This window comes from Salvia hispanica, chromosome 4 (assembly GCF_023119035.1).
Source record: "Salvia hispanica cultivar TCC Black 2014 chromosome 4, UniMelb_Shisp_WGS_1.0, whole genome shotgun sequence".
NCBI lineage: Eukaryota > Viridiplantae > Streptophyta > Magnoliopsida > Lamiales > Lamiaceae > Salvia > Salvia hispanica.
In genome coordinates this window covers 52,653,317-52,672,602 of record NC_062968.1, presented here as the reverse complement: position 1 = coordinate 52,672,602, position 19,286 = coordinate 52,653,317, and the positions used below count along the sequence as shown (strand labels likewise).

The 19,286-nt window shown below is 37.1% G+C and overlaps 3 protein-coding genes across 10 annotated transcripts; 1 reads left to right on the top strand and 2 right to left on the bottom strand.

Moving 5' to 3' along the window:
- On the top strand, positions 1–3,613 carry LOC125222924 (U-box domain-containing protein 4-like). 5 transcript variants are annotated; one of them, XM_048125815.1, is made up of 3 exons: positions 1–320; positions 773–855; positions 1,757–3,613. In XM_048125815.1, exon 3 carries the CDS (start codon positions 1,784–1,786, stop codon positions 3,464–3,466), a length of 1,683 nt encoding a protein of 560 aa, XP_047981772.1. In that variant the 5' UTR covers positions 1–320; positions 773–855; positions 1,757–1,783; the 3' UTR covers positions 3,467–3,613. The 5 variants fall into 5 exon arrangements, with proteins under 5 accessions (XP_047981772.1, XP_047981775.1, XP_047981777.1 ...); XM_048125818.1 differs by lacking the exons at positions 1–320; positions 773–855 and adding an exon at positions 883–1,103; XM_048125820.1 differs by lacking the exons at positions 1–320; positions 773–855 and adding an exon at positions 1,166–1,294.
- Positions 3,614–8,361: 4,748 nt separating this feature from the next.
- LOC125224081 (F-box protein At4g00755) lies at positions 8,362–12,460 on the bottom strand. 4 transcript variants are annotated; one of them, XM_048127428.1, is made up of 7 exons: positions 12,317–12,449; positions 12,139–12,226; positions 11,667–11,844; positions 9,629–10,051; positions 9,346–9,518; positions 8,873–8,991; positions 8,362–8,769 (listed from the first exon to the last, which is right to left on the bottom strand). In XM_048127428.1, exons 3-7 carry the CDS (start codon positions 11,830–11,832, stop codon positions 8,475–8,477), a joined length of 1,176 nt encoding a protein of 391 aa, XP_047983385.1. In that variant the 5' UTR covers positions 11,833–11,844; positions 12,139–12,226; positions 12,317–12,449; the 3' UTR covers positions 8,362–8,474. The 4 variants fall into 4 exon arrangements, with proteins under 4 accessions (XP_047983385.1, XP_047983387.1, XP_047983386.1 ...); XM_048127430.1 differs by having other exon boundaries at positions 12,186–12,226; XM_048127429.1 differs by having other exon boundaries at positions 12,211–12,226; positions 12,317–12,443.
- A 2,124-nt stretch (positions 12,461–14,584) lies between these two features.
- Positions 14,585–18,411, bottom strand: LOC125224080 (probable methyltransferase PMT15). Its single transcript, XM_048127426.1, has 6 exons — positions 17,481–18,411; positions 16,146–16,356; positions 15,758–16,055; positions 15,261–15,653; positions 15,106–15,183; positions 14,585–15,007 (listed from the first exon to the last, which is right to left on the bottom strand). The coding sequence occupies exons 1-6, from the start codon at positions 18,153–18,155 to the stop codon at positions 14,785–14,787; spliced, it is 1,878 nt and encodes a 625-aa protein (XP_047983383.1). The 5' UTR covers positions 18,156–18,411; the 3' UTR covers positions 14,585–14,784.
- Between the last annotated feature and the right edge of the window lie 875 nt (positions 18,412–19,286).

The window sequence follows — 19,286 nt, the reverse complement described above, 5'->3', positions numbered from 1 at the left end:
ATCTCCTTCCACGACAGAGAGAGAGAGAGAGAGAGAGTGTGTTTTGATTTTGAATTACTCCTCCTATTGTTTGGTATTTTGAACCGTAGCCGTTGTTCTCTTCCTGGGCATTTTGTCGGTTTCCATTAAAGCCCCAATTACTTTAACATTCCATTTTTCAAAATGCTGTATTCAAATTGAGGGACTTAGTTGACTCCATTGCGCTTTGCTGGCTTCTCCTCCTTCATTTCAATATTATTTTAACTTCTCTCATTGCCACCAACACTAGTCTACTCGACCCTTTCATCTTCTACTACTAATTTTTTGTGCACAGAACAAAGGTAGAAACTTTCTCAGATTCTTGCTTTTTTTTCTGCTTGAGTGTGTGTTTTGATGCTGTGGGTCAGGTGGTTGCGAGATTCTCTTCTTTATTGATTCAAAGCTGAATTTAAGAGACTATAGATTCTGTTTCCAGAGGAAATTTTACACCTTTAAAGATTCTGAATGAACTCTGGGATCAATTCTCATTCTTGGCATAATTTTGTGTATTGCTTTCACTCATCTCTCCCTCTCTCTTTTACTAGAGAGAAAAAGAGAAGGAATCCTCCAAATAAAGTTTTGCTCTTTAAGCTGTATTGTTTCAAGGCTGATATGCCAAGGAAACAAACTGCAAAAAAAGAGATTCTTTGATTTTCTTTTCGTATCCTTATTTGGGGCTTCCTTAAATTTTTCAGACCTCAAATTCTGCTGCATGCTTCTTGAATTATTTCCTGAGTGTGATTTTTGCTTGCAGAAAAAGTAGAGAAACTGTGTCCTGATGGCTGAAAAAAGTGTTGAGTGCCTTGAATGGTAGGCAAAAGACAAAAGCAAATTGAGGTAGCCAATGTCATTACATCATATGTGTATTTATTGCATCAAATTTATTTGTTTAATTCTACTTTCTTGATATACATGTATGTACAACTGGAGATGGAGACACATATCGTCTCTTCAAAGCCAAGTAGTCTTTTTCCCCTATCGAATACAACTGTGGAGATCGAAATTTTCCCATTTCTTGGAAGTTATGTTTGTGGCCTTGTGGGCCTGCCTTGTGGGCCTCCCCACATAATTTTAGCCTCACAATTGTATGCCCTCTAAGCTAATCCTAATCTCTTGAAAAATATACTTAGGTTTACTAGTTGAAAAGTAAAGCTACATTCTTTCTGATAATTCTCCCCCTTTTATGTTTGTCTTGTTGCAATTTCTTTAACCAAAACATCAAGTGCTGAGGGCATATTGGTCATATAGATCATCTACTTTTATTGGATGGCTGTTGGTAGAGTTTCTCTTTCATTGGTTTCATTGTATACTTACCTCTTATTTAAGGTATTAGTAGTAAAAAAATCATTATGTCTTCGTGTGAAATAATGATCCCAACCTTAACAAAAGCATCTCTTTCTGTGAGGGGTCTCTTGTGTGGGCTTCAGTAGGTACTTTGTTACTATCTGTCGCCTCTCATTTTCAGTAAATGAGGATTTTGTGATCATGCAAGATTCTTGTATCCCCTAATTTAGTCCCACTTCTTCCCATGAATTTATTGCTGTGTTTTTTAATTTGAAGTGATGTATAATATAATCTTATATGATTGCAAGTTGCAACTTGTCCACATCTCTCATTTTTTAAACATTATTGCTCATTTGAGGAGCTACCCTAGAAAGATCTGGTTCACAATTTGCATCCAATCATCTGTGATTCTTCGAATATCGATGTTTTCTTGAATGTTTTTACTGTGTTTCAGTGCTTGGTGATAGCTTGACTAGCAATCATGGTTGATGGTGGTGGAGAAAGCTCTGTGGTTGACGGTTTGTCGACTGAAGAATGGCTCTCGTGTGCTCAAGGGCTCGTCCCGAGGGCATTGGGGAAGGCGAGGGAGGTGAAGGGGTTCCCGGGGAGGTGGAAGGTGATCATTTCGAAACTGGAGCAAGTGCCATCACGCCTTTCTGATCTATCCAGCCATCCTTGCTTTTCAAAGAATGCTCTGTGCAAGGAGCAGCTGCAGGCCGTGTCGAAGACGCTGAAAGATGTGATTCAGTTGGCAGATTTGTGTGTGAGGGAGAAATATGAAGGAAAGCTTCGGATGCAGAGTGATCTTGATGCGGTTTCTGGGAGACTGGACTTGAATCTGCGCGATTGTGGGCTGTTGATCAAGACTGGGGTGCTAGGGGAGGTGTCATTCCAGTCTGCTGCAACAAGTAGTTGTGCTGAGCCGGAGGCTGCAGTTCATGGCAACTTGAAGGAGCTGCTCGCCCGCCTCCAGATTGGCCATTTGGAGGCGAAGCACAAGGCGCTCGACAGCCTCGTGGAGGTGATGAAGGACGACGAGAAGAGTGTGTTGGCCGTGATTGGAAGAAGCAATATTGGAGCATTGATCCATTTGCTGACCGCCACTTCACCTCGGATCAGGGAGAAGACGGTCACTGTCATCTGCTCGCTGGCAGAGTCGGATACCTGTGAGAGCTGGCTCGTCTCAGAAGGCGTCCTCCCACCTCTGATAAGGCTGATGGAGTCCGGGAGCAGTGTGGGGAAGGAGAAGGCCACCATTGCCCTGCAGAGGCTGTCAATGTCGTCTGAGACGGCTCGCTCCATCGTTGGCCATGGCGGGGTGAGGCCGTTGATTGACATATGTCGTAGTGGCGACTGCGTTTCACAGTCTGCTGCAGCCTGCACGCTCAAGAATGTATCCGCTGTGCCAGAGACGAGGCAAGCGCTCGCGGAGGAAGGGATTGTGAAGGTGATGATCAATCTTCTTGACTGTGGGATCCTTTTGGGATCAAAGGAGTATGCAGCTGAATGCCTGCAGAATCTCACTTCGAGCAACGATGATTTGAAAAGATCGGTTATCTCAGAAGGCGGGATACGAAGCCTGCTCGCCTATCTGGACGGTCCATTGCCTCAAGAATCCGCAGTTGGTGCACTGAGAAACTTGGTTGGTTTAGTGCCGATGGAGGTATTGATCTCGCTAGGGCTTCTGCCCCGGCTGCTCCACGTGCTCGAGGCCGGATCCATTGGGGCTCAGCAGGCAGCGGCAGCAGCAATCTGTCGAATCTGCACTTCAGCAGCAATGAAAAGCTCGGTGGGTGAGGCCGGGTGCATCCCGTTGCTCGTGAAAATGATGGAGGCCAAGGCCAACAACGCGAGGGAGGTTGCAGCGCAGGCGGTTTCTAGCTTGATGACTGTTTCCGACAACTGCCGTCTAGTCAAGAGAGACGACAAGAGCGTGCCGAACTTGGTGGCGTTGCTCGATCCCAGCCCTCACAACACGGCCAAGAAATACGCGGTCTCGTGCCTTACCCTACTCTCATCGAGTAAGAAGTGCAAGAAGCTGATGGCCTCGTATGGGGCGATCGGGTACCTCAAGAAGCTGTCGGAGATGGATGTGCCGGGCGCGAAGAAGCTTCTAGAACGTCTAGAGCGAGGTAAACTCAGGACTCTGTTCAGCAGGAAGTAGGATACATAGCCCTCCTAATGTTTCTTGTTACTGTAAAATGGAAGTGTATTTTTGAAAAACTTGTGATGTAAAATGTTATGTTTCATTCTCTAAATGAAACAAATTTACCCATTCCATGAAATGGTATTAACAATAATCCTCCTATCATCCCTTGGCCCTTGCTGTGTATTAGTCGTGCTCTTGTTGTGTTCGTGTTGACTCGCTGAGTTCAAGCAACTTTTACTTGACATTACTTTGAGCTTGGTTGTACAGAAACACGGGCAGTTGGGACAAATATAAATTGATAAAGAGTATATTTATGTTTGTCACATTTATTTTTCTAAATTTAGAATTCTTATCTAACCTTTTACTGAATTTGTGTACATTTATAGTGATTTATGAGCCGATAATTTATTGTAATTGCTTTTATGCTTAATTAAGACAGTTAGGTTTTTAGCTGCCTGGCGCCACAAAGTTTATGCTTACATTAGAGGAAGTTTGTAATTGCTGGCTGGCTATTTACTTTTGTCCCCAGTATACACTTCATAATATAGAGTCGTGTTAGGTTGAGATTTTTAAGCCTAATTGAAAACTAAGAGTATTTTCAGCACTCATTCTCAAATTTCGCGCGATATCAACTATAGAGACATTATGTCAACTACGATGTCAACAGCAAACATTATTTATGTCAACTATTATCTCAACAACAACATTTTACAAATAATTAATGTCAACAACAAATATTTTCATGTCAACGACCTATATTATTGACATGTAATTGACATAGATTGTATACATAGTTGAAATTATATGTGTATAGTTGACATGAATTGTATATGTAGTTGACATGGAATGTATCATAATATGTATGTAGTTGACATGAATTGTATATATAGTTGACATTATATGTGTGTAGTTGACATGAATTGTATATGTAGTTGACATACATTGTACACATAGTTGACATTATTATGTGTGTAGTTGACAAAAAAAAGATTAAAAAAATTTAAATTAAAAAAATTATTTATTGAATAAAATGTACCATGAAATTACCATTCTTTCCTTTCATAATTAATTAACTAAAAATATTTTCCATGTGGCAAATTCTAGACCCTCTCATTTAATAAAAATGAGTGGCTGAAAATGGATCTCAATTCTCAATTAGGCTAAAAGTTCTCAATAGATCACAACCCCCATAATATATACTCTCTCCGTCCCAGATAATTCGTCCCAGTTTTCTATTTCAGTACGTCCCACATAATTTGTCCCACTTCATTTTTACCATTTTTGGTAGTGGACCTTATATTCCACTAATTCATTTCTACTCACATTTTATTATTAAACTAATATATGAAAGTAGGACTCACATTCCACTAACTTTTTCAACCCACTTTTCATTACAATTCTTAAAACCTGTGCCCGGTCAAAGTGACCTGAATTATCTGGGACGGAGGGAGTATATATTAATTGAATTTTTTTTAGTTGTAAACTTTTGATTGACTTTCTAGTGTAATTAAATTAGTATTTTAAATATAACGAAGAAACATTTAATTAATATATTTATTTAATTAATAATAATATATTAATTAAATATCTTAATTCTTAATAAAAATAGAATTAGGGTAATTAGTTTGGGACAAGCCAACACAGAAAATTGCAAAGTATCAATGAATGGAAAGACTATTTTAGAAATTGTCATAGAAATATATCGGTTATGATTAGCTTAGTTTTACTGATGAGCTTCTAACCATTTTTTTTAAAAAAAAAAACTCCTACGTAAAAGAGGAAATTACAAATAAACTCCTATTAAAAGGAGGTAATTACAACTAATGTCAAGAGGGCTCGAACTCGACTTATCACGTACTATTGTTGGGAAGTTAAATAAACAAAATCAATTTTAAAATACGAGTCATGACTAGCTTTCAAAATTATAACCTAGAACCATGCATATAGTCATCATGTATAACATTGATCGGGAGTGACATATTATGTATAAAAATAATATTAGCACTAACTGTATAGCTTTTACTGATTCATAATTATCTACTCTTTCGTGATTATAATTATTTTCATTTCAATATATTAGTTAAATCTTTTATTTATGTATAAAAATAATTTTAGCATGAACTGTACCTGCTTTTACTTGTTCATGATTATCTAATTATTTTCACTTTAATATATTAGTTATGACATATCACTATCAATATATGGAGCAGAAAAATGTTTTACGTATTGTAATTGGTTTCAGCTTTTAGTAATATTTTGGATCATTTTCGCTAGAACTCATTTTATACAAAGACCTTGATCATTAATCATTAACTCTGTAGATTTCTTTATATTATACGCAATTGTGATGAACACACTAAAAATTTATTTTAGAATACTCTTTGGCCAATCAAAATTTGGTTTCTAGATTTTTTAGTTATTTTTCTTTACCCGATCTTCATTTTTATATTGATTCCAAAAATATTTGGATTTTCTAAAACATGCATAACTTTTAAAAGTTCTCACTTGTCGTCCAAAAAATAAAACGACTTCGTATCTAGCCGTCCGACCACGCCCAAAGACCAATTGTCAAGAACCAAGGCACATGACCGACCATGCCCAAAGACCAGTTGTCAAGAACCAAAGCACATGACCACGCGGCGAGGCATGCAATGGCGTGCGTGTGGGCTTTACTGCCCATCTTGGTTCACTACAATGATTACATGTAATAACTTTACTTAATACTCCTTCCGTCCGCCATTGGGAGTCTCATTTGTGGACGACATGAGTTTTAAAAAATGTTAAGAAACGTGGGTGAAAAAAAGTTAGTGGAATATGAGTCTCACTTGTATAAATTAGTTTTAAATGAATGTGAGTTGAATGAGTTAGTGGAAGGTGAGACCCTATTACCATTTATGGTAAAAGTGAACCGGGACTCCTATTTGCGGACGGACTAAAATGAAAAATCGGGACTCCTATTCGTAGACGGAGGGAGTACATGTTTAATAAGTCTTTAACAATCAATGTGGGATATTAACACTCTAATTAATCCTTTGATTTCATCTCATATATCCTTTATAAATCGTAATTATGACCAATTTTAATTCATTATTTCCCACTTACTGGGAATCGGTTTAGATAAAATGAATATACCACGATCATCTAGTCCAAATGTAGATTGACGCTATTTTGGATTATCGGGTATCGGGTAACCCGATACCCGACCCGAATTTGATTTCGGGTACTCGGATACTCGACTCGGGTATCCAGTCCCAATTGCGATTTTGATTTTTTTTTTTTTTTTTTTTTGAAAATTAGCTACAAAGTTTTAGAATTTATTTAATATTATTTAATTCAAGTTCAATACAAAGTTGAAGTACTAGTATTCAAGTAAAAATAACTACAAACTTTTAGAAATACAAAATTTTTATAGTAGCTCGAATTTAAGAGAAAATAACTACAAATTTATAGGAATACAAAATTCTTGTAATAGTTCGAATTTAAAAGAAAATAACTACAAACTTTGAAAATTACAAAATTCATTTATACATATTTACATCTTTTATCCATCCACAATAAGTCAATAACCATCAAAATTCATAAGTTCAAACATTCATCCTTTGTAAATTCACAATTTAATAATTCATAAGAATCAAGATCTAACAATAATATAATCAAAAATTCAAAATATCACAAGTCAATGAAATTAAAATATAATTAAAAAATTAAATTACATATCTTATACACTAACTATTAAGTATTAATTAAATTGTAGTTAAGAAATTAAATTATATTTAATTATAATAAAAAGTAATTTATTAATTTTAGAAAAAAAATTGGATAAATCGGATAATTCGGGTATACCCGATCGGATATCGGGTAACCCGATACCCGATAATCCAAAATTCTCACTACCCGATCCCGATCCGATACCCGAAAAATCGGATTTCGGGTATCCAATTATCCGACTTTTTCGGGTTTGGATATCGGGTATTCAATACCCGATATCCATTTTGACATGCCTATTTATCAGGATAGAGAAAGTAATCAGAATTTGCTATGCATTTTGTATTAAGATCAATTCTTGTTTTGATCAAAATCCTAAAATTTATACTAATATTTTATAAAGTACTATCTCGTTTTTTAGCTAGTTATAAATGATAAGTAATTTTTATTGTATTAAAGCAGTAACTTTTTTAGAATAACTATAAACTTTATGACGGTCAATTTGTACTCTTTTTCGTTGTCCGTCAATAAATGTTTTATTTTACTTTTATCTTTTTTTTATAAGTGAAACTCCACATTCTACGGACTCATTCAACATACATTTTATTAAAAAACTAATGGAATATATAAAAGTATAACTCACCTTCCACTAATTTTTTTCCCACTTTTTTTAATAAAATTAAACAATTTTTTAAAACTTGCACCGATCAAAATTGGGACATTTATTGGCAGACGAAGGGAGTAGTTATTAGAAGTATCACTATAAATTTGATTTTTTTTTCATTCATAAGAACGATCATTTTAATAGAGCAACTTCTATGGACAAGATTCTTAAATTTGTGTTGGAAGTCATGATCAGGAAAACCTTACACAGATTTCTGTCATATTTTAAACTCCATTCATATTAAATACTATATATCAAAAATCCAATGTTCAATTATTTAACACAATACAAAGAAAACTCATGGTCTCTACTCCACACTATAATTATCTGGAACTGAGGAAGAAGTAATTTCAAAGGAAAGCAAATTATAACATGAGCTCTAAAAAAGTATTATTGCTCAAAAAAAACGTGACTGTTCTTATACTGTTATGATCAAACGAAGAAACCACGTTCAAAAGATTGCGTTTGAAAGCGACTTATATTTAATTATATTGTTCTTATAGTTTTATTTCTTCAGAAGATAGAGTGGTTCTAGATAACATATTAGAAGCCACTCAATATACATGCTCATTGACAAGAATACCAAGTGCATCAAAAGCTTAATCATCTACACAGCCGAAAACAGAAAAAGAAGAGCGGTTTAGCATCAGAAAATTAGGGAACAAGTTCGGCATCCATGCCATCCTCGTCGTCATCTTCTTCCAAAGCCAAGGCATGGTTAGGCCCTTGTTGTATCCCGCGCAACAAATCCTCCAGCAGACCTATTCGATCCCACAACATCTTCTCTTCAAGGTGGCGTAGTTCAGGGATCTCATCCCGCGACGAGTTTTGCAGCACACAGTTGAGATTCTTGGGGTAAAACTTGAGCAAAAGCTCCCCATTTGGCTCCAGAATCTCCATGTCGAATGCAGGGAATAGAGGACGCCCAAGAACCCGAACGTAGCACACACTACATCATTAGAGACGCACGCCATATTGCATCAAATGCATGTTCTTGCTATCTTCACTCAATAGAAAGATCCATATGGTAAATGTAAGTACGAACGACTAACCATATATAGAATAATCCATCGATTTCCTGCCTCTGGACCCTACCCAACAGTTCAATCTGCATATATCCACCAACGCAGAGGACCGGCTCTGGTAGCTTGAACGGCTGCAAGCAATTCTCCTGTATCAAATAAAGACCGCTATCAACTATGAGCACCCCAACATGATTATCCTTTTTGTCAATGGAGACACGGCACTTGGTACCGATAGAACTTTACTAGCCTATAAATTAAACAAAAGGGATGTCGAAACATAATTGGTATTTGTAATCTCAGTGAACTGGCAAAAATATTGAGATTTGATTGCATTTCCACTTAAAGCGCCTATTTCTTCATTTTTTTTTCTCCAGTTACTTCTAATGAGAACTGTCTTCAAGTTGAACTACCATGGTTGATATAATACTCAACAGATTCATTCCAGGAAATGTGTAAGAATATTTACTTCATTCCTAATTAAAAGAAAAAAAGAGGATAACCTGTGTCATGGGAAATTGTGGAGAAGTGTAAGTCCATACAAACTTGTCATCATCAGGTTTCTGCAATGGTAAACATTGGAGGTCGTCTCCTATCTCTCTTGGGGATTTCAGATGGCCCATTCTGAATCTTACAAATTTGGCAGAGTATATGGGTTTTCCCATCTGGAAAAAAGCTGAACAGACAATGTATCATAGGAAAATTGTCAGAAACTCTACAGAAAAAGTTGAAATCCAAGTTCGGAGTGTTAAGAGAAGGGAGAGAACGAATTAAGGTCGAGCAAACCTTCAAATGGTTGAATATCGACTTCAGTAACAACCCAAATTCCTGCACTTAGTTTATAAACTAACGTCTCCGGCACGTCAGGATTACTTTGTCCTTTACTTGACCAGTACGAAGCTCTCCGAATGAATCTGTCCCTTGGATTCAATGTATTAACAACACTTTCGTCTGGATAATTGTCGGTGCTAGATGCACTTACTGCTTTTGCTATGCAATCCTTTGGTGAAACCTTCGATTTCAGGATGGCCTGAAGTAGAGATGCATAAGCCCAGTGGTCTCTCTTGAGGACCGCCCATTCGACAGCATTACTGGCATTGACTGCAACTGAATCCGTTGTTCCTTCAGTTCCATTCACTACTTCCACAACACCAGAGAGCTGCGGGAACTTTTTTAAGCACAGCTGTTTTGCAAGCCCATTTGCAATCACTGGAAAAGGAAATAACACCATGCATTATTTACTCATAAAGCTCTTTCCTTTTTTTCATTTTCATTATCACCGCCACTATGAAAAGGTATTAAATAACACCTCAAAGGGATTAGTTGATCACAAAAGGTCAAGGTGATTGATTGATTTAACTGGAAACGATTCCAGGATTCAATATTATTTCCACCGGTGGATTTGAAAGTCATTTAGGTGAATGTTTTTTGAAAAAACTTTTATTCTTTAGGATGAAACACAATTTCTTATGAAATAAAAGAAATAAATCTTGGTAACAGGAACTCTTGACTCTATTAGCCTACTGGTTATATGTGGAGCTAGCGAGGATTAGTAATCAGTAGAATTTGATTGGTTGGTAAGAAAATATATGAAATACAAATAACAGTGGATGGCCTCTCCTTCCTTACACCGTCAAAAATCCTTACTCTGAGCAAAAATAGCTAGTAACATAACATAAATATTGGACAGATCTACAAGATACAAGTACAGGAGGATGGCACTAAACTACAAAAAGAGAATTACAAATAACAACTTACTCGTGATATTCATAAATACTATAATTAAAGAGAAGATGAAGCATTGCAACAAATTCAGATTTTTCTCCGTCAAAAGTTTTACTTCGTGACTGTAAGGTAATGAGACATAAGTGCATAGGTACAGTGGAATAAAAGATCATTGTAAAAGTTATCTTTGCTATACTGAGATGACCCGGTAAAGAAAGTACTATTTGGATGGAAAGATTGATCTTTGCTTTTTAATTAAAGAATGGTTTGCGGGTGGTAGAGCTTAGCTTCACCGTATATTCAGTAATCAAGCACGCTTGTGATTTTGTCAACTTTTAAGCAAGGCAGTCCCAGTTCATCCTTGAATCCTTTCCAGTTATTTGTTGATATGACATTCTAAAATTTACTAGGTGGGTAAGACTTTTGGCCATTTGGGATAATGCTGTTGGGCTACCAATGTTTGCAGTGACCATTAACAGTGTAGAAAAGATGATTGAGCTAAGAACAGTATATAACGTCACATTTGTTCTAGCTTAAAGGATACATCAAAGAAGTTACTGTATTCTTCTATATCAGCTCTGCAGTTCATGAAACTACCCGCGTGAGTACTTGGCAAGATGACACTCCACATATCGTACAGGATCTTATATTAGTATATGACAGAGCAACATGAAGAGAAACCGCATTGTCGAGCAGCACAAAAGAAGAATAACAGTAACCACAATATAATAAACACCACCAATTCCCTACCACTACAAAAACCAAGTAAATATGAAGGCACACGCATAGATAATCTAAAGTCTAATCCCCATCACAAAATGGAAACAAAGAAAGTAAACCGTAATTGGTCACTGGTATGACGGTAGTAATAGTACGTGAACGAGGTGCCATATTCAACATGCATATATGTGCATTACCCAAATTCAATACCAAATGTAGTAGTACTAGTTAGTATTATCTACAACTTCACGAAGACTATGCTATAAGGCTAGGGAGCGACTTCTCTGTATCAGTAGTTTTAGGTTGCATGAAGTGAGCACATAAAGTGCAAGTATCAACTGCAGGGAAATAAAAAAGAGTATCAACTTGTTTCACTAACCAAATTGGCGCCAATGACGCGAGACAGCAGAGACAGTAGCTATATCAGCCGGGTCATCTAACAAACTCATAACATGAAGGGAGACATCTGTCTCAAGCCAGTCAAGAAAACTATTTGGATTCTCCGTTTTTTGGCGATCCATGTATTCTAACCAGCTGCAGATCATCAAAAGCTCAGGCTGCAACCACATATAATTGTGAGAATTACATCTTCCAAGCACAAGTATCATTCAAATCCAGCTGTAAAAGGGTAATCGGAAGAGAAATGCCCCAATTTAGGTGAAAATGAAATACAGTAAAACTATCTTTTTTTCAACTTCAAGTTTCAAATTTCTGCAATACAACCTAAAACTGAAACAGAATTCAGCTACCAAAGGAAAATCTGAGACATATAAACAGAAGGGGGACAAAGATAAACGAATTCATCAAATTGAGCTAGCTAAAAAAAAGATGAAACGAAAAAGATAAAAAACCTAAATTGAAAAATGTTTCCGAAGGCAAAGACAAATCTTAGCATCACCCAATCGTAACGAATTGTCTCTCACCCCTTATCGCTCGCACCTAAAACAGAAAATAGGAAAATTAAGACCCCAAAATACAGATAAATTGGGCATTGATCAAGAGCACGGAAAGAATAATGGAGTACTCCACCTTGACAAGAAAGAAGCCATCAAAATATACAATTATTGCGCGCGTATATTTTGTATGTATAGCCAGAGAGAGAGAGAGAGGATGGAATGAGATTGGACTGGAGTTTTCTGGCCTATGATGAAATTCTGTAGGAATCAGTCTGGCTAAGTAAGACGCTTTAATTAATTTTTCACCATTATTTTGACTACTATAAAGTTCTATAAACTAAAAAGAAATATTTTTTTAAAGCATTTCATTAATAAATAGTGATACACTTTTTCCTAGATGTATGAAATACTCTAGTCTTTATCTCATTCTAAAAAAAAGTGATTGAATAACTTTGGTGAAGAAAAGGGTTATTTCATTAGAAGAAAAGAATTGAGTACTAGAAATGGAAATTGATTAATTTGGGAGATCGGACTAAAATGATAAAAGTTCTATTTTTTTACAATGGATGATGGAGTATATAGTAGTTAGATCTCTCACCAATAAAATTACTCCTTCCATCTACATGAAAAATAGTACTATTAGTTATAAATAAAACATGTTTTAGTGTCTAATTGGTTAAATGGAGGTAGAATGATACAAATGTACTACTACTAGTATAGTAGTATAAAATATGACTGCCACATAGTATAAAAAGTAGGAATGTCAATGTAGCCCCCAATTCATGAATCGGCCCGAATAATCCGCTAAATTTAAAGGGTTAGGGCTGAAAATTTCTAGCCCAATAAAATTACAGTCCGATTAACCCGCAATTCGTTAGGGCCAGATCTGAAAACCCGATGGAGTAGTCCGAAAATCTGATAAAATTTCTATCGTTCTATTTGTTTAACTCTAATTCGACACTCCATTGGTTATTTTATAATAAAGATTACTAAAAAATAACTTTCAATTTTACATATTAAATATATAAATTATATATTAAATTTTTATTAACATAATAATAGATAAATAAATTAGAAACTTCAAATTCACTAAAATAAATATATTAAATTTCTAAAACATGCTTTAAAGTTTCTTGATGTTTATGTTTTATTTTGCATAAATCTCATATATTAGTATTTGATCATGTTTATGTTTGAGTTTAAGCATATATCTCAAATTTATTATAATTAAATATTTTACATTTTTAAATATGACTTATTTTTATTATTATATATTGGATTGATCGCATGTTAATGTTATCGGTAGCTACCCGATTAACCGATGGGTTAGCCCGAAACCCGAGCTTTTATGGTTATGGTTGAACTTTTATAATCTGAAAAAAACACAACCCAATTAGTCCGCATCCAATTGACCCGTAATTTAAATAGGGTTGGCCCAAAACTCGGTGAGCCGGCCCGATTGACATCTCTAATAAAAAGTGTGTAAAATAGAAGAGAGAAGGAAAAAATGAGATAAGATTATTTTTAGAAATAAGAATGAGAACTAGACTATTTTTTAAACGGATCAAAATGATAAAATATTACTAGTAATTACTTTGAGAATAAAGTGATTAGTAACATTTGTCGCTTTAATTTTTTTAATACGACTAACTTTACAGATTGTAATAAGGTTGTGCTGCGGATTTTTGTTACTGTACTATATTATCTATCTCAGTCCCAGCTCGCTAGTTGAAGCATTTTATGATATTTAACAAATAGCTTAATACGACGGCAGATTATGGTGTGAAAATCACTAATAATTAGTGAAAATAAAATATAAGATGTTAAATTTAGAATTTCGACATGATTCTTAAAATAAGTCAATTTTTTGTTCAGAACCATGTGAGAACTATAAATTTGAGTAACCTTTTTTTTGTCGTTCCAGCAATTAAACCAAAATAATTACTCCTAATAACTATCAACATAAGAAAAGAAACAAAAAATCAAGGGATGAGAAAAAAGGTTAGAAATATGCTATGGTGCAATGTTTGTAGCCAGCTGTGGCGGATTTAGGAGGTGGAAAGGAGCGACCGCCCCTCCCAAACCGCCAGGAGGGCCTAAGACTGTACTATATTATCTATCTCAGTCCCAGCTCGCTAGTTGAAGCATTTTATGATATTTAACAAATAGCTTAATACGACGGCAGATTATGGTGTGAAAATCACTAATAATTAGTGAAAATAAAATATAAGATGTTAAATTTAGAATTTCGACATGATTCTTAAAATAAGTCAATTTTTTGTTCAGAACCATGTGAGAACTATAAATTTGAGTAACCTTTTTTTTGTCGTTCCAGCAATTAAACCAAAATAATTACTCCTAATAACTATCAACATAAGAAAAGAAACAAAAAATCAAGGGATGAGAAAAAAGGTTAGAAATATGCTATGGTGCAATGTTTGTAGCCAGCTGTGGCGGATTTAGGAGGTGGAAAGGAGCGACCGCCCCTCCCAAACCGCCAGGAGGGCCTAAGGTCAGTCGAAAACACCGTAGCCGCCCCTCATCTTCAAATCTTTTTTTCTTAAGAAGACGACGTCAAACAATGTCGTTTCTTGATTGGTTTTACTCTTGACTAGCTGGTGCAGTCCAATACTGCTTGGTCGCAATGAGCAGCTTCTCCCTCACATGAGGCCCTCCTTCATGATCAGTCATCCTGCTCTCCCATTGCATCCCATCCACCACACTCTTCACGCCCACCAAAACGTCCACATCATCACGTATGATCACACTGCCCTGAGGCCGGAGGATCCGGTCCATCTCCAACAGAATGTCCTCAATTTCACATCTGAAAAATAAAACATGTCACACACATTAGTCCCATGAGAGTGTCCTACTCTTGGCCCGGGCCGGTCAGTTTTGGCAAGTACGGTATTTGATATTTACCTGCCCTTATACAATGTGAATAAGCCATTTGCATGAATGAAATCATATGTTCTTGGATAAGTAGACATTGCTTCACACCTGTTGATGAAAACTTAGGACTATTGAAAATGAACAAAAAAACATTTGCCAATTTTTTATGTGATGTTTAGACATACCAATTTTGGTAGGTCCCGATTAACCCGCGCTCGAAGATGACCCCGAGCGTGTTGGTATCAGCCTCGTTAGGGACCACGTTCATCACCCACACGGGGTCGTCGACTAGAGCAGCCGCAAAGCCTCCCAATCCAGCATTCATGTCAAGCAAGTTCCTATACCTCCCCTTCTCAGCTAGCTGAAAATCAAGAGCCTTATAATGTGCAACTCTACTCTTCCAAAGTTCGGTATCTTTCTCAAATGTCTCTCCTGTTACACCCTCGATGCTTCCACTCCGGATCCTTGGGGGAACGGCTGTCAGCCTCTCCGGCCAACGGGCCACAGGGCCTCCCGATACCTCCTTGATGTCCGAAACATCGGGCAGAGGGGTCAGGCAGGCTTCCATCTTAGTGCCCCTGAGAAAGAAAAAGAAGGACAAAATTGGACATCATGATTTGTGATGATAATTACTCATACATTTACATAAACAGATGAAAAAAGGTGAAGATTCTTGATTTACCAAGCTTGATCAGGATTGTTGCTCTGGCAAAATTGAGGTTTCTTGAAGATTTTCCTGTTCTTTTTACAATGCATGTGATTAGTCGCCTTCTGCCAAATAGAAAGGTCATTCCTCTGCACCAATTTCTTCCAACATAGGCTCTTAGCAACCCGTTCGATCCCCCTCTGCTCTGTGTCGAGGTCGTCCCGTGTTCTGTTCCATCCCTTCCAGTGATTCTCCCAGTTGATGGGCGGTCCAGAGAGGATCCAGTAGCCTCCGGGCCGTAGAATCCTATCGACTTCGATCAAGTAGAGGCCATCTGCTCAACAACGATTCAAACGCGGTTAAATAGGTGTCGTTCGAGTTTATACGAGATTAAGTTGGAGCGGATGAGTGAGTGAGTTTTTACCATACTGTCCCCACGGGATGAGGCATCGCGAGCAATGAGCAATGTCGAATGCCCTAGAAGGGTATGGCAACCTCTCGGTCGCCATGATCCCAATTAGGGCCGGGACACCCCGTTCGAGGGCAAACTGGACCTGCGCTTCGTGTGTGTCTTTTGGCGCAAAGGACACTGGGAGGATGTTCCGAGAGAGCAAGTACGCTCCCCAACTCGCGACCTACAAAATGAGCGTTAGGTTCGAATCTCACCACCGCCTCGAATATTACTTAGACAATAGTATCATATCATCAAATTAACCGTGTTGCTTTCACAATCAAAAAATCAATTCAAACGGCAACTTCAAAATGCAATTTAATTGATTAATTGCAACACGAGAATTATTAGGAGGCTACATCTATAATGTTAGAAATAGAAGCCACTTTATTGCTGCTCAATCATTTTGGGCCTAAATTTGAAGAATTCCACCAAAAATATATTCAGTGCGTCACTATCTATGACCAATATATGCAATCTACCACCCCTAAAATAAGATGGAAAATGCGACGTTTGCTATTCCAAGAGATATGTTACCAATATAGCATAGCTCGTCGTTACTTTCCAAAATTCCTTGTTCTTCTCTAAATTATTGATTTCTCCATAAAATCATATATATTCTTGGAGTGTAAATGAAGAAAATTGTGACCAATTTTTAGCTTATATACCCACTTTTAGGCACCAAATATCTGTCTGATTCTTCAAATTAATTATACACGCATTGAAAAGGGATTCATACCAACTTTCTCTGTTCCTTTAATCTAATTTGCTAACAATAGCTACTAGCAAATTCTAATAAATAGTATTAACAAACTACTACCAAAAAATACTCCATATATAATTAGTCAAAGGTCTGTTTTGAAAATTAAATTCACAATAACTAGCCTAGACATCTCTAACGTGACAGCATATTCTAAACCTGAGTGATACATCGGTGAACAAGTTGACATATCACAAGCAATCAAATCGCCAAATTTATTCAAATAAATAAAAAAAAGTCATGCCTAATTTCTGACCCAACCAACTCTCTTTTCAATTATTCACGTTGCAAGATTATACTATCACGTAAAGTAGAAAATCCCCAAAATCAAAACTCTAAAATATAATTGTCCACAAAAAACAAGGATGGGATGATATAATCAGATAAGTAAAAAAAGAAAAAGGGAAAATTCTGCACCCTTCCAGTAATTGTCCGCATTCATCATCTTTATCTTAGTTCTTATCACAAATTTGACTTTCGTTAAAAATTAGAAAAATAATTTAAACCATCAAATTTAATCAAAAAATACTAATATTAGAAATACTTACCCCACAACCAGTATCAATGGCGGTTCTGATCGAGCCATCGGCGAGGTTGATCAATTTTCCGATGTCATCGATATAGGCATCGGCGCCGCGGGGGAACATGGTGCCGCCGCCGGGGAACTTGAAGCGGTCGCCGTGGAAGCGGACCCAATTCTGGCCCGCCTTCTCGACCGTGAGGTGCTTGTGCGGCACGTTAGCGTACCACACCTCGTCCCGGCTTTCGGGCCACCGGAACGGCGTCGTATAGCCATGCGGCGCCGGAATCCGGCACCGCAGCGCCTCCCCCGCCTCGGGGCAGTGGCGCTCGCGGTACGCCAGCATCTCCCGGTCGAACCGCAGCGACCGCTGCGTGTCGTGGCAGGGCGTGTACTCGGAGAGCCCCGCCTCGCACGGCGGGAGGTGCGCCGCACGCGCCGCTGAGGACAGCGGCACGAGCAGCTCCGCCGTGTGGTGCGGGGTGAAGTCGAGCTCCGACGACGCGGCGGCGGGGACGGAGGAGGGCGCGGCGGTGGTGGTGCATGCGGCGGAGGGGAGGAGGGCAGCGGCGGCGCCGTCGTGCTGCCAGATTCCGATGAGGTAGAAGAGGGAGCAGAGGACGGTGGTTGCGGCCATCAGGTAGAGGCTGGTTTTCTTGGTTTTCAAGGAAAGGTAGTGAGTGAGGCTGCCCCATGTCGCCATTTTTTCTCTCCTTCCTTCCACCAACCTCAACACAAATTGGAATCAATTAATCAAGAAACGACGCCACTCTCTCTCTATCTCTATTTATATTGAAATTGATGTTTAACTTTTTGTTTCCACATCAAATCTGTTGATTTGGAAGAGAGATATATATAACGGGGAGGCGGTGGGGCAACACGCGCCGACGCTCCCCCGTGATTCTGTAATTAAAGGGAGGCTCAAAAATGGAAGGAAAAATTTATGGTGTTGAAAGAGAAGAAATTCAAGAGTTTCCTGGTTTAATGAATTCTTACCTTCTATAATAATAATAATAATAATAATAATATATACGTGTCTCAGTGTCTGTGTTTTCTTAGGCCCTTTGATTCTGTGAAATTATTTTCGAAATCGAATTCGAATTTATTGGCAATTAATGTAATTGAGTTACTTCCATTAAAATTATTGAATTGTTTCAATCTATTCGAGATATTTTACTGGATTAGCTTGTCAAATGCATCTAATTATGCTGCATTGAATTGGGTTCAATCGTCAAATTGTATAGGACAAATTTATTGTATATAGACTATTATTGGACACGTTACGTTTTAATAGATTTAGTGAATTTTATACTTTGAAACTCATTTCTTCTTGATTAATTGTATTTTGAACTTAAATGTATGTGCATGTATTGGTAAAATAGGTCAAATACAAGTCCAATGATGGTAGGAAATAAAACTAAGATTTCATTCTAATGATATTGAGGTTGACATATATAAAGTGTGAAAATTTTTGTATTCAATATTGTTGGAATTTTACATTTAGTATGAGCGATTTGATTAACTTTAATAGATATTCTTTGATTAATTAAATGGAACAAAAACTTTTTATTTTTGAACAATATCTTACCCGAAGTTTTTTGTTTCCCTTCCTTGGCCTCGCATTGAATAAACCCTTTTAAATTATTGAATTTTCCAAATTTAAAAAATGTTTTGCCATTCTTTAACTTTAAGTCCCATATTTAGTATTATCTCAGTCAATACTTATCGATTTAGTCGATTTAATCAATCTTAACCGCGTTAATATCGAGAAATTAAAATGGAAGAAAATCAAATGTTACTTTTAATTTTTATTACTCCATTACTCTTTTTTCAC

Excerpts from the sequence above, each read along its gene's own strand:
- LOC125222924 (XM_048125815.1), top strand. The coding sequence starts at position 1,784 with ATGGTTGATGGTGGTGGAGAAAGCTCTGTGGTTGACGGTTTGTCGACT.
- LOC125224081 (XM_048127431.1), bottom strand. The coding sequence starts at position 11,832 with ATGATCTGCAGCTGGTTAGAATACATGGATCGCCAAAAAACGGAGAAT. Across the intron at positions 10,052-11,666 it reads GCGTCATTGGCGCCAATTTG|TGATTGCAAATGGGCTTGCA; the intron begins GTTAGTGAAACA and ends TTCCTTTTCCAG. Across the intron at positions 8,770-8,872 it reads GATGGATTATTCTATATATG|TGTGTGCTACGTTCGGGTTC; the intron begins GTTAGTCGTTCG and ends CTAATGATGTAG.
- LOC125224080 (XM_048127426.1), bottom strand. The coding sequence starts at position 18,155 with ATGGCGACATGGGGCAGCCTCACTCACTACCTTTCCTTGAAAACCAAG. Across the intron at positions 16,056-16,145 it reads CATCCCGTGGGGACAGTATG|ATGGCCTCTACTTGATCGAA; the intron begins GTAAAAACTCAC and ends GTTGTTGAGCAG. Across the intron at positions 15,008-15,105 it reads TTCACATTGTATAAGGGCAG|ATGTGAAATTGAGGACATTC; the intron begins GTAAATATCAAA and ends TTTATTTTTCAG.